General features: G+C 39.0%; 1 protein-coding gene across 7 annotated transcripts in view; it reads right to left on the bottom strand.

The window, feature by feature from the left end:
• Positions 1 to 17,198, bottom strand: part of FRYL (FRY like transcription coactivator) — a 234,853-nt gene that overhangs the window by 97,088 nt on the left and 120,567 nt on the right. For 5 of the 7 annotated variants that reach the window (XR_012915093.1, XM_075997948.1, XM_075997951.1 and 2 more), the window contains exons 10-19: positions 16,595 to 16,763; positions 16,194 to 16,286; positions 14,597 to 14,695; positions 12,178 to 12,279; positions 8,923 to 8,967; positions 5,407 to 5,510; positions 5,093 to 5,201; positions 3,558 to 3,644; positions 1,254 to 1,425; positions 335 to 467 (exon numbers count right to left, since the gene is read on the bottom strand). Coding sequence is in view for 6 of the 7 variants with exons in the window: in XM_075997948.1 (XP_075854063.1) it covers positions 335 to 467; positions 1,254 to 1,425; positions 3,558 to 3,644; positions 5,093 to 5,201; positions 5,407 to 5,510; positions 8,923 to 8,967; positions 12,178 to 12,279; positions 14,597 to 14,695; positions 16,194 to 16,286; positions 16,595 to 16,763 (1,113 nt within the window). In the remaining variant the exon portion in view is untranslated. The remainder of the gene's footprint in view (positions 1 to 334; positions 468 to 1,253; positions 1,426 to 3,557; positions 3,645 to 5,092; positions 5,202 to 5,406; positions 5,511 to 8,922; positions 8,968 to 12,177; positions 12,280 to 14,596; positions 14,696 to 16,193; positions 16,287 to 16,594; positions 16,764 to 17,198) is intronic. The other 2 variants (XM_075997952.1, XM_075997954.1) reach the window with 1 other exon arrangement.

Below are 17,198 nucleotides of genomic sequence, written 5' to 3'. Positions count from 1 at the left end.
TGATTGAATGAAGCAAGCATGCCCGCACACATCTGCGGGTCCTAGGACTCATGTACCACGCGTGGGGCAGGTGTAGGGGTCAGGCCTCGTCACGGACAGCAAAGTAGACTGGGACCCGGAGTGGCTTTTGCCACCTAGGCCAGCTTGACAGCACTTTAAACGAAGAAAGCTGAGCCCCTGCAAGGAACCCCTGCATTGCAAACCGCAGCAGGTGGCAATACGGGGAAAGCTCTAGAAAGAGAAGGCAAGGCAACAACAGGTAAACAGGAATCAACCACCCGCGCTCTCTTATGAAAAGCGAGACAAGCAATGACGAGGGCAGTTGGCTACGCACGTGATCATGTCTTCGGGCTCCTTATTAGACATCTGCACACTCGTCATGCACATCGGCCTCCCAACCTCTTTGTCCAGATGTCTGAGAATGCTATCCAACGCTTTCCTGACTTGAGGATAGTAAACTGACATTCCTAGGAGGGGGCGGAAAAAAAAACAACCTCCTGATTATAAAATATCAGAGATTATTAGATAAAGAATGCTGACAGTTGCTGTCCGGAATAAAAGCCCATCCATCTGGAAATAATATTAGCTCATCGTTGTCACGAAAGAGGGAATTTCGACTGTGACACATTCTTCCTGATCATGAGCTATAGCACATCGCAGGGACTGGAGAAACCGTGTGAAAATGACGCAGAAAACTCAAACTGATTGGAAGAAAGGATAAAATGCAGTGAACGGTATCCTTTAACCGGAAGACCCTTACCATCAAGATTTATAACTATTATCGAAACTGTATTTTTATTTATTTATTTATTTTTTGTGAGACAGAGTCTCACTCTGTTGCCCGGGCTAGAGTGTCACGGCGTCAGCCTCGCTCACAGCAACCTCAACCTCCTGGGCTCAAGCCATCCTCCTGCCTCAGCCTCCCCAAGTAGCTGGGCCTACAGGCATGCGCCACCACGCCCGATTAACTTTTCTATATATTTTTTAGTTGTCCGGCTAATTCCTTTCTATTTTTAGTAGAGACGGGGGTGTCGCTCCTGCTCATGCTGGTCTTGAACTCCTGACCTCGAGCGATCCTCCCGCCTCGGCCTCCCAGAGTGCTAGGGTTATATAAAAAATGTATGATCGCAGTGGCACATACGTGGAATAACCACATGAGGCCCATTTCTGCATTTCAGATCTGATCAACGAGTGTTACAGAAGCACATTAAACTGTTTTCCAAAGCAACTTATGTACGTCAGCCGACACTAACCTATGACTTTTGCTTCTTCATCTGTCAAGGTTTTATTGAGGAAGATTTTCTTCACGCGCAGAGTGTTTCCTGAGGGGAGGATGACCCCCGTGGTGGGCATGGGAGGCTCCCCGTCTTTCTGCTGCAGGCTGTCTGCGATCACCAGGAAGACTCTGAGGCCGATGTTCATTCTCTTCAGAGAAAAAAAAAAAGAGTTTCCAAAGGAAGAAACCAGAGCGTCACAAATTATCTTTTGTTCGTGTTAGAAACAGCTCATCAAATAACACTGGGGGGGGGATGGGAGGAAGGGGACAGAAGGAAAACTAACCTTTCTGTCCAGCATATTTTAATTTTATTTTAATTTATTTTTAGTAGAGACCGGGGTCTCACTCTTGCTCAGGCTGGTCTCGAACTCCTGACCTCGAGCGATCCTCCCGCCTCGGCCTCCCAGAGTGCTAGGATGACAGGCGTGAGCCACCGCGCCCGGCCTGTCCAGCATTTTTAACCAGTCCATTAGAGTTTGTGTTAATACCAGATTCCCAAATGCCACCCTGTCACTTCTGAGGGTGGCTGGCTCTCTTAATTTCTCCAAGGCTTATTCACCCCTCCTTCCATCCTTCCTTCTTCAACGCTCTTATCCTCCTATGGTCCCCTCCTGTCCCTAACTCTCTAGGCAGATGCCTTGTCTCCTACTCCTCAGAGAGGAAAAAACCCATCTACTTTCCTCCTTCTCTCATTATAAATCACACTCACCTATTTCTACCTTTCTCTCTGCTCCCTCCCTTTGGCTCTTGTCACAGGGAGGGGCTGACGGTCTTCCTGGCTGTTGGAATCCCGTCTGTTCTTGCATTTTGGGGGAATATTACACCGATTATCCCTTCTCTTTCATGCATCTTCAACATTCCCCTTATAACTGAATATATCCCATTTCTCTTAACTATACTCATTATTATTTTTTTTTTGAGACAGAGTCTCGCTTTGTTGCCCAGGCTAGAGTGAGTGCCGTGGCGTCAGCCTCGCTCACAGCAACCTCAAACTCCTGGGCTCAAGCAATCCTCCTGCCTCAGCCTCCCGAGTAGCTGGGACTACAGGCACGCGCCACCACGCCCGGCTGATTTTTTCTATCTATTTTTAGTTGGCCAATTAATTTCTTTCTATTTTTTAAGTAGAGATGGGGTCTTGCTCTTGCTCAGGCTGGTTTCGAACTCCTGCATTTGAGTGATCCTCCCGCCTCGGCCTCCCAGAGTGCTGGGATGACAGGCGTGAGCCACCGAGCCCGGCCCATAGTCAGAATCTTTTTTTTTTTTTTTATTTCTATTATTTTTTTTTGATTTTTTTTTTTCGGCATATTATGGGGGTACAGATTTTAAGGTTTCAACAAATGCCCATTTCCCCCCCTATACTCAGAATCTTAATGGAACAAACCTTGCCCACAACATTTACCGGGAGCAACTCTCACTCATCTGTGACCATGTCACTTGCGGTAGAGGGCGTTTTGCAGCAGCCTGGACGCTGTCGAGTGTTCCTTCTCTCCTGAAACGCTCCCTCCCACTGCTACCTACCTCTGTGTCACCCGGGTGTGTCATCTCTACCTGCACTTCAGGCTCAGCCTCCTTTCCACCTGGCTTCCCAATGTCAGCCTGCTTCAAAGCCAGGTCTCCTACGCTGCCGTCTACTTTTGTCACGTCTTCACTTTCAAAGCAACGTCATCTGTTGACATGGCTTCAAGCACTCATGCCAACGCACCCCCAAACGTCAAGCCTGGCCTCTCCTCTCAACGCAGACCCTCACACACGTCTGATACGAGTCCTTAGAATTCTAGAAGATGCCTCGGGTTAGACATGATCAACCCACATGCGTGACCTTTGCCCCAAACTCCATTCCTGCTCAAGGTTCCTTTTCTCAGTGAATGGTCTTCTGTCTGTGCCACCACCATGTCCGCCCCAGCTGTCCTTATCTCTGACCTCTGACCTCTCAAGCAAGGTACATGTATCCCAGTGAGTGAGCAAGACAGTTCACCGGCATGCTTAAACACGCTGAAAACACTACTAATTAAACTATGCATTCAAATGAACATTTGTACATGGGCTGAGAAAACAAGAAGAAAAATTATAATTAATTAAAAAACAAAAACAAAAACTATGCAGCCAGCCATCACAAAAATGAAGTCATTTATCCAAGATCACATTAGCGGTAAGAAGCAGAGCTGGGATTTGAACCTAAGAGTTTCGATTCCAGAAACCACGCTGTAAAAAGGTAAGATAACACAAATAGTATAGGATAGTATATATATATATATGACTACTTCATAATTCTTTTCTTTACCTCTGGATTAATGGTGAAAGTTTTAGCAGATTTTCCAACACTGAGAAGATCAAATATGATTTCTTTCATTGCAAAATCCAAACGTTCCTAGAAAAAGGAAATGAATAAATCCTTGTAACTTGCTACTACTACGTGTTAGGCATCATGCTAAGAATTATAAATATAACGGCAAAGACACAGGTTTGTGCCTATAAAAAGTTCATAAATCGAGATGAATACAAGCAAAATGCACATGAATGAAGGTTTAAACATATGATTATGAATTCTATTATTTAATTATCAAATGATATGTTTAATACCCAAACTAAGAGGACAAAAATTCCAAACATTCATTCACCAAAATCATATGCAAAATCTAAGTGAAATTAATCCAAGAATGGGAACTAGAGGAATCCTAAGACAACAGCCAAACAGCGGACTGAGAGAACAGTGAGTTCATACTGGGTTGGGAAGACTAGGACTCCAGGAAAGAAATCTCCAATGGGGGGAAAAAGTTAAATAATAATATTAACTGATGTTTAAGGAGTTTGATAGTTTTAATGGAGTCTTGGAATGAAGTGATCAATCCAAGAAAGTACAATTCTAGAAAAAATTCACTAGAGTGAGTGCCATGGTGTCAGCCTAGCTCACAGCAACCTCAATCTCCTGGGCTCAAGCGATCCTCCTGCCTCAGCCTCCCAAGTAGCTGGGACTACAGGCATGCGTCACCATGCCCAGCTAATTTTATATATATATATTAGTTGGCCAATTAATTTCTTTCTATTTATAGTAGAGACAGGGTCTCACGCTTGCTCAGGCTGGTTTTGAACTCCTGACCTCGAGCAATCCTCCCGCCTCAGCCTCCCAGAGTGCTAGGATTACAGGCATGAGCCACCGCGCCCGGCTCATAGTTTTTTTTTTTTTAAACTATAGTCCAGCCCTCCAACGTCCTGAGGGACAGTGAACTGGCCCCCTGGTTTAAAAAGTTTGAGGGCCCCTGCATAGATTAACCATTTAAACTTACTTTGTCACGAAATCATTAGCATCATTTGTTACTTCTAAAGAATACTTTTGTTTTTCGCTACTTAACACATACTTTATGTTTTTAGATTTATAAAAATTTTAAAGCTCCAACTTATTTTTTATTTATTTTATTTATTTATTTTTTTTGAGACAGAGTCTCACTCTGTTGTCCTGGCTAGAGTGCCGTGGTGTCAGCCTCGCTCACAGCAACCTCCAACTCCTGGGCTCAAGCGATCCTCCTGCCTCAGCCTCCCGAGTAGCTGGGACTACAGGCGTGCGCCACCATGCCCGGCTAATTTTTTCTATATGTTTTTAGTTGGCCAATTAATTTGTTTCTATTTATAGTAGAGACGGGATCTCGCTCTTGCTCAGGTTGGTCTCGAACTCCTGACCTGGAGCGATCCTCCAGCCTTGGCCTCCCAGAGTGCTAGGATGACAGGCGTGAGCCACCACGCCCGGCCAACTGCAACTTATTACAACAGATAACTCTTGCAGTTTGCACACACACGTGTATCACGAGGTGAAGGACTCACCTGAGCAATGAACTGGATAATCTTCACAAATATATTGAGAGGCGTGTCACGGGGAACCACGCTGCGCGAGCCTTTTGGAAAAAGTGCTGACACTATGCTCATGAGACGACTACAGGGAACAGAGATTTAGTCACAATGAGGTTATCACATTAACAGCATATTAGTTAAAAACTTCTTCCTATTCTTCATAAGGTATCAAAAGAATTCATATGCCTTCCCAAGTATTTATGATGTTTACTAAAATTCCACTAATGTGGCTTTTGAAACATTTTATCTTAAATGCACTTTTATAAAAAAAAAAAAAGGGTACTCACCTTTGAGTTACAGTGTTGCTTTCACATTTTATTCTAATTACATAAACCCACAACAATCTATACAAAGATTCCAGTGCAACTCGAGACATTTTAGGGTCTTTATTCTGTTTAAAAAACAAAAGAGAATAAAAATAGACTTATTAAAATACTTGCAATCATTTAAGATCAAATACATTCTCTGTTAACAACCGAAAGCCTCCAACTTTCGTTTTTGTATTCAATGTAAAACAGGTTTAAATACGTAGGTACATATTTGATATATGGTAAGTACAGATGGGCTCAAAAGTAACCATTAATATGGAAATTCTGAGCCCTTCCTTGTTCTCCCCTACCCCCCAAAATACTAAAACATAAGCATTATATTAATATTTCTAAGGACTCCAAAATTATACACATACCAACTTACCTGATAATAAATAGTCCACACTATAATATTGAAAGGACTGGAAAAGAATTACTAATTTTTGGTATAATTCATTGATAGCCCATCCACAACACAGTTAAAATTTAGAACATTAAATGATATTATTATTTGCATTTATAAAATAATGCAAACATTGAGTGGAGAGAATATGGAAAAGTAGGGTTGAGATCATGAGCTCTGGTATTAGGAGCTAGGATTAAATCTAAGCTCCACCCTTGGCGATTATTACATCACTCCAAGCTACAATTTTTTCTCCTCGCCAAAATGGAAACCATATGGTGCCCACCTCACGGATCAAGAAAGTCAGTATCTGTAAGGCCCTTGGACCAGTGCCTGGCACGTGTTAAACGTTCACTGAGTGTTAAGTGTTATATCTTTCATTTTGACTTAGAATCAGAACATTATTTAAAGTATTATTTAGAATCAGAAAGTTATTCCATTTCAATCACAAATCTGATCAGCAAACTTTTATCTTCATTCCTCCTGTTACAAAAAATACGGCTCTCCAATGACCACACTTGAGTAATGAGATGTAACTGTCAATTGTGAAAAATATAGCCCATAATCTCCCTTATCAGGAGAAACTCTTTTTACATACATCTGTTGACTGGTTGTAGGGTGCATTGATTGCTGTAAATTTACACTTTAAAAAAAATTTGGTTGTAGGATGCACTGATTGCTATAAATTTACATTTAAAAAAATTTTGGTTAGGCGGGTTTCTTATCGTTAAATAATTATTTTATAAATAGCAACTGGCAAAAGGTGGTTTTGTAAACATTAAGTAATTTAGCCATTCTATTTTATGTTTTCTTAAGAAATAGAATAACGGACATCTATTACATATGACTAAAAGCAATGCAAAAAGACAATTATGTTCTTTAAAAAGACTTACCCACTAAAAAGTATAATTTTTACACATCTATCTAGATGAAAGTTTGATATGATTAAGACTGGAAAGGTCAATCACTCTGCTGGTTATAGTCTGAGCCTTGATCCTACCTCTCCACTGCCAGATCCACAATGATCCCAAATTTCAAACATATTCCCAAAGTAATTTTCTAATGTATTTGTTCTAATGTAACTAAAGTATCATATAATGTAACTAAAGTATCTTATAATGTATCATAATGTAACAACCAAGCTTTTGGTAGTAATGCCTTTAAGAAAACCTAACTTTCCTTCCTATCATTCCAATCCTAGAGACCAGATATCAAAATATGAGGTCAGCCAGGGGTTGGGAAGGTAGGGAGAGATGAATAGGCAACAGAGAATTTTTAGAGTAGTGAGAACACTCTATGTGATACTATAATGGCAGATGTACGTCATTATACATTTGTCCAAACCCATAGAATGTTGAACACCTAGAGTGAACCTTAATGTAAACTGTCGGCTTTGGGTGATAAGAATGTATCAATATAGGCTCATCAATTGTTAACAAATGGCACGGTGGCTCACGCCTGTCATCCCAGCACTCTGGGAGGCCGAGGCAGGAGGATCGCTCAAGGTCAGGAGTTCGAAACCAGCCTGAGCAAGAGAAAGACCCCTGTCTCTACTATAAATAGAAAGAAAGTAATTGGCCAACTAAAAATATATAGAAAAAATGAGCCGGGCATGGTGGCGCATGCCTGTAGTCCCAGCTACTCGGGAGGCTGAGGCAGGAGGATCGCTTGAGCCCAGGAGTTGGAGGCTGCTGTGAGCTAGGCTGACGCCACAGCACTCTAGCAACAGAGTGAGACTCTGTCTAAAAGAAAAAAAAGAAAATTGTAACAAATGCTTGACTCTGGTGGAGAATACTAATAATGGGGAGACCAGGCGTGTGGCAGGGTGGGGGGGTCTCTATGGGAAATCTCCATGCCTTCCTCTCAAGTTTGCTGTGAACCTAAAACTGCTCTTAAAATAATAAAGTCTTTTTTTTTAAAAAAAGTTCCATTAGGTTTTTATGCACACATCAGATACTACTTTCACACGAATAAATTATATTTTTTAAATATTAATACAAATGATACATTGAAAATATTTAAGTTCTCTTTTACATAAAAACTGTTCTCATAAATGATTAACTATAAAAGTATTTGAATGATCTTAAGTGATGAGGTTATCTGGCATGATTGATTTTCAAATGTGCCAAGATGGATTGCTATTTTACAAAACTGGCGTTGGCACAATGCCAAGAAAGCCAGATGACAAATGATAGAAATCAATTATTAATTATGTTTTCTGGTCACTACTATATATATATATATATATATATATGTATATATATGTATGAATAATAAAACTATCCTAAATTGATATGAGCCTTAAACAAAGAGATATAATTTCCCCCATTACATTTTGGTCTAATTTGAATAATCAGATTATTACATAAAAGATCTAATGACATTAATATATAACGAAGTTTTGATATGTGAGTCAAATATGATCTTTGGCAACAATCATTTTCATATGTTTCTTCCCTTTTTTCTACTGTATACCCAAAAAAATGATGCTGAAAACCCAAACCAATAGGATAAGTTTTAAAAATTCATTCATAAAAATTGTATTAAAAATCTAGGCTACTATCTTTTTAATTTCATTGGAAACTTATTTGCAACATTTTCATTTATAACAGCTAAATGATGGAAATTAGACAGAATATTTAATTTAAAAACTAAATTAATTTTTTCAGAGATAGGGTCTCCCTCTGTCACTCAGGCTAGAGTGATGTGGCCCAATCATAGCTCACTGGAATCTCAAATTTCTGGGCTCAAGCGATCCTCCTGCCTCAGCCTCCTGGGTAGCTGGGACTACAGGCATGCGCCGCTACCCCCAGCCTAAACAGAATATTTTTAAAAATTGTGAATTTTGGTGATGAATCAGCATTTAGGATCTCTTCTACCTCTTAAAATTCATCTCCTTTGAGCCACATTTATTTTAAACCTTCTGAAGACTTTTATTCCTGCTGTGTTACTCTTTTTTTACGATACTATAAGCAAGGTCAAATAAATACATTAGACGTGCAATGCAACCATGGTAAAGGGAAAAAAAAAACAAATGCCAGGCTTAACAGAAATAAAGCAATATTTCAGTTCGTAACGTCAACACGACTCACCTGGAGGGTTTCTATTTGTTTTCTGATACTGTTGTTAGATGGCATCTAAATAAAGCAATGTAAGACAGCAAACATAAACATGAGATGCAGCACATGCATGTTAGATGAAAATAAGCACAAAACAAGACAGCTCTTCACCAAGGTCTCTATTTAGAAGAAATTTGAATTTTCCAAGACAGTGGCCAGAAATACTAAGAAAAAAAAAAATCCCACAATTTGGGCATCACTGGATATACCTACAATACTCAAACTAAGAGAAAAACAGTTACAATTTTGACTCCCTAATTTTAAAGTTCTTTAAATTTTTAAAAGAAAATAAGCATAGACTGTAGGGGGTGGGGAAGGATCTCCAAATTATTTTTTGCATAATATTTTCTCTTATCATTCACCTATCTCTCTTTAATAATTCTTCACAAATTTTAAAATCACTTTTAACATAAGCACCTAAGTGGATACAAAGAAATGGGAAACGACCAAATTCTGTTTGGGACAAAAATAAAGGATTTAACTTTTCAGTGAAAATAGACACTCTTTTACTTGCTATTTATGGGCATATAGGCTTAAAGCCCAAGTCACAGCCATCAACTTAAAAAATTGGCATGGTAACTTCATATGTGCAGTATCTTAAAGCACGTTGAAATTCACATTTATTCTTATGGCTCGGGAAAATAATGACTTTAATATCCCAGAATTATAGCCAAAATATTTTCTGAAAAAATATTCTTGAAATATTCAGCAATCCAGATTCACGCCTGCAATCCAGCAACTCAGAAGGCTGAGGCAGGAGGATCACTTGGGGCCAGGAGTTCGAGACTGGCCTGGGCAACATAGTGAGATCTTGTCTCAAAAAAAAAAAAAAAAAAAAAAAAAAAAAAAAAAAACATAAAAAGAAGAAAAGAAAAATTAACTAGTCCTGGTGGCACATGCCTGTAATCCCAGCCACTTGGGAGGCTGAGGCGGGAAGATCGCTTAAGCCCAGGAAATTGAGGCTGCAGTATTCTATGACCACACCACTGCACTCCAGGTGGGCAACAAAGATAACTCATCTCTTAAAAAAAGAAGAAGAAAAAATCCAGTACATAAACAACCCTTATATATAGTATATTCAAAGGTAAGCTAGCAGGCCAGAGGAACCACTTATAAAACTGCATGAACCTAGACACAAATGTACCTCTGTCATTTACTACATCTCTAAACATGGGATACTTAATTTCTTCCAGCCTCAGATACAGTGGCAATCAAACGAAATACGGTATTAGAGAATATAGCATCCAGTAAAAATCAATAAAAAATCAGTCATAAGAAGTAGTGGACCTCATAAATGGAAAATTGTTTTAGATTTATTTTGCTATCAAGAAATTACTGGAATCTCAAAATAAAGTAGGCAAGTCCTTTATTTTGGACCAATTTTTCCTACGCATAAAAAAATTCTTACGACAGATAACTGGCATAGCCCTTCCTTGCATGTTCAAACTCCTTACCTCAACTATTCAGAACAGCCACATCCTCTAAGACTTAAGAAACGGAAGCCAATTCATAAAATTTCTGCTGAATAGAGCCTTAATGTAAGTTAAGGGTTAATGGCCAAGACAACTATGTTCCAAATATTCCAGCTAGCTAAGTGGCTCTCATCTCCCTTCAGCCTGGCAGATTCGCACAGCCACTAATGAAAACGAACAATATGCCAGACATATTTAACAGGAAGTAATGGGGTCAAAGAAAACAGGGCATTTAAAATATAAGCCTTAAGACAAAAAAAAAAAAAGTTAAGGTACTGCGAAAGTATTGCAAATATGTTAGGTGAAAACATATATATATATATAAAAAAAATTCCAACAAGCAACAGAAAAGCATGAACTGTTATGAAACCAAGCTATCTTCCAGAAACAATTAAATGCATGTCTTAAAAATATTTTACTCAAGAGTATAAAAAAAATACTATCCAGAAAATGACCAATTTTTCTTGTAGTACCTATATCTGTAAGAATTATCAAAATAAGGACAGAAATAAGTATAATGTATTGATGTAATTAATTAAATAAAATGTATTAATTAAATAAAAAGTATTAATGTAATTAATTGAATAAAATGGATTTCCTCGGTTGCATGATATAAAGAGCTTAATCAGCTTGATTTGGTCCTAGGAATTTTCATAAATAAAGCAAAGGAGGTGTGTGTGTGTGTGTGTATATATATATATAGATATAAAATTCTCATCCAAATATGAATAATACCAATATTTATCTAGGAAGAAAAGAAACAAAAATGTTTTTCAAAGACAAAAAAGAACCAGTTCTATTTCTCCCAATACCACAACAAGCTGCATGGCCAGAGAGACAAGTCATTTTATAAATCTGTGCCTCAGTTGCACTATCTTCAAAAGCATAAGGTTTTCAGTCTCAAATCTACCTTAGAGGAATGCCAGGAAATGGAACGTCATGTTTGCGATGTTTCTATAACTCATAAACAAATATTCAAATAGATTCATCTAACAATATGTCAAAAAGAATATTCAAATCAAGCTTTCACATGCCCTGCACATGAGGGTCATGCCCACATTTGGAGTCAGAACTGTGTTCCTAGCCAACGAAGAAAAGAGCATCCTGCTGGCAGAGGGGAGACTGGGAAGAAAATAATCCTTCCACCCCTGACGGTTTTATTTTTAGTACCATGAACTGACTGAACATGGACACGCCAAACAGTGTTAGTAACAAGGATTCCCTTCATTCAAGTCAGAATCACTTCGGGAGTTTTTTACATCGTGTGGATCCAGTTCCAGACTTTGCCTCTTGCCTGGGCTCACTTACATAAAATGTGATTTCAGTGATTATTTTGTCGTCAGAGCTTTTTTCATATTGCTTTGGCTTGAGCCAACATTACTGAGTTTTCTCAAAACACGGAATAAGTACCTGGAAGGTTGTGTGAGATTAAGCAATATACTCTGCAATCCTAAAAGAATTTATTTATTACATATTCTTAAATCTAAGATCATATAAATAAGATTCGTTAAAAATGTATTATACGTTTGCATTCATTAGGACAAATGAAATTTTCCAACAAAACTTTATTCATATTTATACATGATTACCCTAGAGAAGAAACAAAGTATCTATCATATAAAAAGAAAAATGTAGTCATGTATTACTCAAGTGTATCAATAGTAATAAAAATGTTATTTTAGGCTGTCCAATTTATATGCATAAATAAATATATCACGGTCAGTATTGACAGGTCAGAAATGTGATTATGTCTTACCTTTAAATGTGACAAACAGTTCTGTAGGAAAATATGCCAGTTATTTAAAAAAAACTGTTTCTGACTGACACATAAAAGGCAGGTGATTAGTGGATACAAAGCCTACAGGAGACAGAGAAAAGAGAGAATTAAAAATTTTCATGGAAAAGCACTGGACTTGCAAAACAAGCACAGAAACAAACATACAGAAAATCTAGGCCGGGCGCGGTGGCTCACGCCTGTAATCCTAGCTCTCTGGGAGGCCGAGGCGGGCGGATTGCTCGAGGTCAGGAGTTCGAAACCAGCCTGAGCAAGAGCAAGACCCCGTCTCTACTATAAATAGAAAGAAATTAATTGGCCAACTAATATATATATAAAAAAATTAGCCGGGCGTGGTGGCGCATGCCTGTAGTCACAGCTACTCGGGAGGCTGAGGCAGGAGGATCGCTTGAGGCCAGGAGTTGGAGGTTGCTGTGAGCTAGGCTGACGCCACGGCACTCACTCTAGCCTGGGCAACAAAGCGAGACTCTGTCTCAAAAAAAAAAAAAAGAAAATCTATTACACAGTTTTCCCATTTGCATTAAGAAATATGAACTTATAAAACAATGTAACAAAGAATTACAAAGGGAAAATTTTCTTGAACCATCCTACCTCCCTGAGTTAGAACACGCTATGACTGTGACTGTCAACGTAAGCTCTGGGGTCAGAGGGCAGACTGGCCTTCTAGTTCCCAAGTGGGTGACTTAGAGAGGCTGCATTTAGTGCTCTAAGCCTCTCTTTCCAAATACATAAAGTAGAGGACAAAAATCACAATATCCTATGGGGCCGTGAGGCTTAGAATACGACAAAGAACGCAAAACACTTAGTCCAATGGCTGCCACGATCAGTGTTTATTATCACTACATCTCTAGTTTAGATGGTCAACCATGGGCCCAATTCTCCAAACCATATATATTATGTCAAGTGGATGGTTAAGTGGAAAAAAATGGCCTTTAGGCCAGGCATGGTGGCTCACGCCTATAATCCTAGCAATCTGGGAGGCTGAGGCAGGAGGATCGCTTGAGCTAAGGAGTTTGAGAGCAGCCTGAGCAAGAACGAGCCCCCGTGTCTACCATAAATAGAAAGAAATAGTCCAAACAACTAAAAATAGAAAAAATTAGCAGGGCACGTTGATGCATGCCTGTAGTCCCAGCTACTCGGGAGGCTGAGGCAGGAGGATCGCTTGAGCCCAGGAGTTTGAGGTTGCTGTGAGCTAGGCTGACGCCACGGCACTCTAGCACAGGCAACAGAGTGAGACTCTGTCTCAAAAAAAAAGAAAAAGAAAAACTTGCATTTAATCTCTAAATAGAAAAAATGTAATTAGACAAGAAAATGGTTGCTCAAAATCTGATAGTTCAGAATACAACCTATCATGATGTGAAACAATTTATGCTTTAATATAAGTCTACATGAAATCTCTCTCATATTATAATACATAATTTAAAGCACTTGTCAAGACAAGTAAATACAGCCAGGTAAATACATGATGACATTTCAGTCAATGATGGACCACATGTACTATGGTGGTCCCCTAAAATTATATGTTTTATTTTTATTTATTTTTTGTTGAGTCAGAGTCTCGCTCCGTTACCTGGGCTAGAGTGCCATGATGTCAGCCTAGCTCACAGCAACCTCCAACTCCTGGGCTCAAGCGATCCTCCTGCCTCAGCCTCCAGAGTAGCTGGGACTACAGGCATGCGCCACCATGCCCGGCTCATTTTTTTTTTCTAGATATATTAGTTGGCCAATTAATTTCTTTCTATTTATAGTAGAGACAGGGTCTCGCTCTTGCTCAGGTTGGTTTCGAACTCCTGACCTCGGGCAATTAGCCCGCCTCGGCCTCCCAGAGAGCTAGGATTACAGGCGGGAGCAACCACGCCTGGCCTAAAATTATATTTTTATTGTACCTTTTCTATGCTTATATGTTTAGATACACACACACACACACACACACACACACACACCACTGTGTTACAGTTGCCTGCAGTATTCACTACAGTAACACACTTATAAAATTTGTAGTCTAGGAGCAATAGATTATACCAGATAGCCTAGGTGTCTACTAAGCTGTACCTCTAGGTATATGTAAATATACCCTGTGACGCTCACTCATGGATTAAGCTGCCTGACAACACAATTCCCAGAGCAAATCCCTGCCATTAAGCGACCCATGCCTACCCAAGAGGAAATCTGATAACCCATCAAATGCAGAGCTAGTAAAATTTTGAAAGTATAAAGCAAAGCAAGAGAAAAATACACATGTAACATGTGCCCTTGTGTCACACTTTGGGGACTGTCCAATTTCCGACCTTGCAGTTCTCTTAAACCTCCACCGGATCCGTAAATCAGTTACTAAAGCTGTCAGGGGGATAAGGAAAGGTTTCGAAAGGCATCTTCATACCAACGAATGCTTCTTTCTGGAGCTCAGTTCAAAAGTAGTCTGGTAGAGCATCTCCACAAAATTTTTCAAACAGGGAACATTCACTTCATTCTTAACAGCCTAGGGAAAGACAGGGTGCAAACGATGAAAACGATTACAAACGCTGAGCTACACAAGGGTTGCAGGAACGTTCTGGAAGGTTTGAAATTAGTTAATAATTCACTGGGATTCTCACTTAAGTATTAGAACTCGCCAAACACTAAGTATCAAGCACATAAGGTAAACCCGGTCCCTATCCTGAGCGAATTAGGGCAGATACAGGCAAGTAAACCTGTACAGTCCGGAACAGTCTGGAACATTCTGGAAAAGTCTGGAATAATGACTGCACAGTCTGGAACAGCTGCTGTAAGAGCAAAATTCTCCATGCCCAGTGGAGCACACAGAACGGGCCCGTAGGGAAAAACTCAACAATAACAACAACAACAAAAAGAGTGAAACCCTCTCTATACTAAAAAATAGAAAGAAATTAATTGGCCAACTAAAAATAGATAGAAAAAATTAGCCGGGCATGGTGGCGCATGCCTGTAGCCCCAGCTACTTGGGAGGCTGAGGCAGGAGGATCGCTTGAGCCCAGGAGTTTGAGGTTGCTGTGAGCTAGGCTGACGCCACGGCACTCACTCTAGCCTGGGTGACAGAGCGAGACTCTGTCTCAAAAAAAAAAAAAAAGGTTTCTCTCTCTTCCCAAAACCTACTCCTTTTGATGAATTTCCTTAAAAACTAAAACCTTTAGATTTCTATGAAAAACAGATTATCAGACAAAGGGAAGAAGTGCAAATGACAATGTGGGATAGGTGAGCAGTAATTCAAACCACTTCTAGAAAAAGAAACCGAAGTGCATGTACTAATGACAATAGACTAGAATTGACATGGTTTTATAGACAGCAGCCTGTTTTCTTTTTGATAAAATGAGCCCAATTCACATGGCTAAAAACTGGCATGAGGAGCTATCTGACTCAAACTACTTGCAAACCTTTAGTCCGTGACTTCTGTCTGTCCCCACTAAAAATGAATTTTTCAAAATTTCACCTTTAAGGAAATATGCAAGACAGGTAAAGCAAAACACACATTGAATCACTGTCAATATTTTAAAGGCTTCGCTTTTCTTACAATTGTCTGTTCCCCTTTTCGAAACATGCAAACCAATTCATACAAATACACAGGTCGCAAGCCAGTGAATCCAATGTTTAAATATGAAAGCCCAAACCATTCTATCTCTTAACATATAATAATAAATATCTTCATTTTATGAAATTTTGGATAGAATAAAACCTCAATAAAAAGAATGTAATGAACTTCCATTCCTAGCCCAGATTAGAGTAGAGGGGGCTGGATTTATGCTACCATCTGAACCAACCAACAAAATATATAAAATGATCTGCAAAACACTGTACACCAGTCGACAAAAGAAAGTAACACCCAAGTACTGGGAAACAAATGAGATGAGCCCTCCCACGGCCCCAAGTCACTGCAAGAGATAGTTTTCAGGGAAGAAATGGAAGTATAAGGTTGTAAGGTTCGTATACAACACATAAATCGTATTAAAATAAAATATACTCACAGCAGCTACAGGGATAAGAATCTCCACAAATAAACCAGCAAGTGCATGTTTTATATCTTTATCTTTTACTTCTAAGAAATACTGAGCACATTCCTTGAAAGGAAAAAGGTATACTTTGGTTAACAAAAAAAAGAAAAAGGTTAAAGAATTTGTAATATCACGTTAATTTTGTGAACACTCTGCCCTTTCATCAAAAAAAACTAAGGTCAATCAATGCATCTTCAGATCAAAAAAAAAAAAAAAAGCTAAAGTCAATCCACACATGCGACAATTTAACACTTGGAATAAGAAATTAATGATGATGCCATTGGTTTATGCGTATTTTGATTCTTTTTAAAAAGTCATAAAGAGCAAGATGGGATAGGCTAACTCTGTTTACAATCACGGAGAAGTTATTTCACCTGCATAAACTGAAATGATGCTTCGAAATCTTCTACAGGATACATTTTTACTCGAAAAAACTTCATTCCCATTATTAAGCTGATAACGCTTTGTACCACGTGTGGGCTCTGTTCCTTCTGTCGCAGTTCTTTCAATTCTGTCACAAACTTCTTTCTCACAGCCTGAAACCTTTAATATACACGGAGACATCATCTGACCTGAATTAAAAACACTAAAATTTCCCACATGATATTTAAAGGTAAAATCAAAAACTGTGTTACCTAAATATCATCTTTCTCCACCCTCATCAAAATTACAAGAAAAACAGAGAGGAAAAGAAAATTGTTATTCTGAATTGGCTGTTCATTTATTCTAAAATTACAAGTTCCTGAAGGAGAAATAATAGGATTTCTTTATTCATGTAATATCATCAATATAGCGCCATTACCGTGTAGTTAATAATCACAGTAAAATATCATATAACCTACCCATAAAACACCTCCATATAATCTGTATCTCTGACTTTTAAGATTGTTTTTTTTTTTTTTTTTTGAGACAGAGTCTCACTCTGTTGCCCCAGCTAGAGTGCCGTGGCGTCAGCCTAGCTCACAGCAACCTCCAACT

This window comes from Microcebus murinus, chromosome 26 (assembly GCF_040939455.1).
Source record: "Microcebus murinus isolate Inina chromosome 26, M.murinus_Inina_mat1.0, whole genome shotgun sequence".
NCBI lineage: Eukaryota > Metazoa > Chordata > Mammalia > Primates > Cheirogaleidae > Microcebus > Microcebus murinus.
Note: the sequence above shows the minus strand (reverse complement) of the source record. Positions and strands in the feature narration are given on the sequence as shown.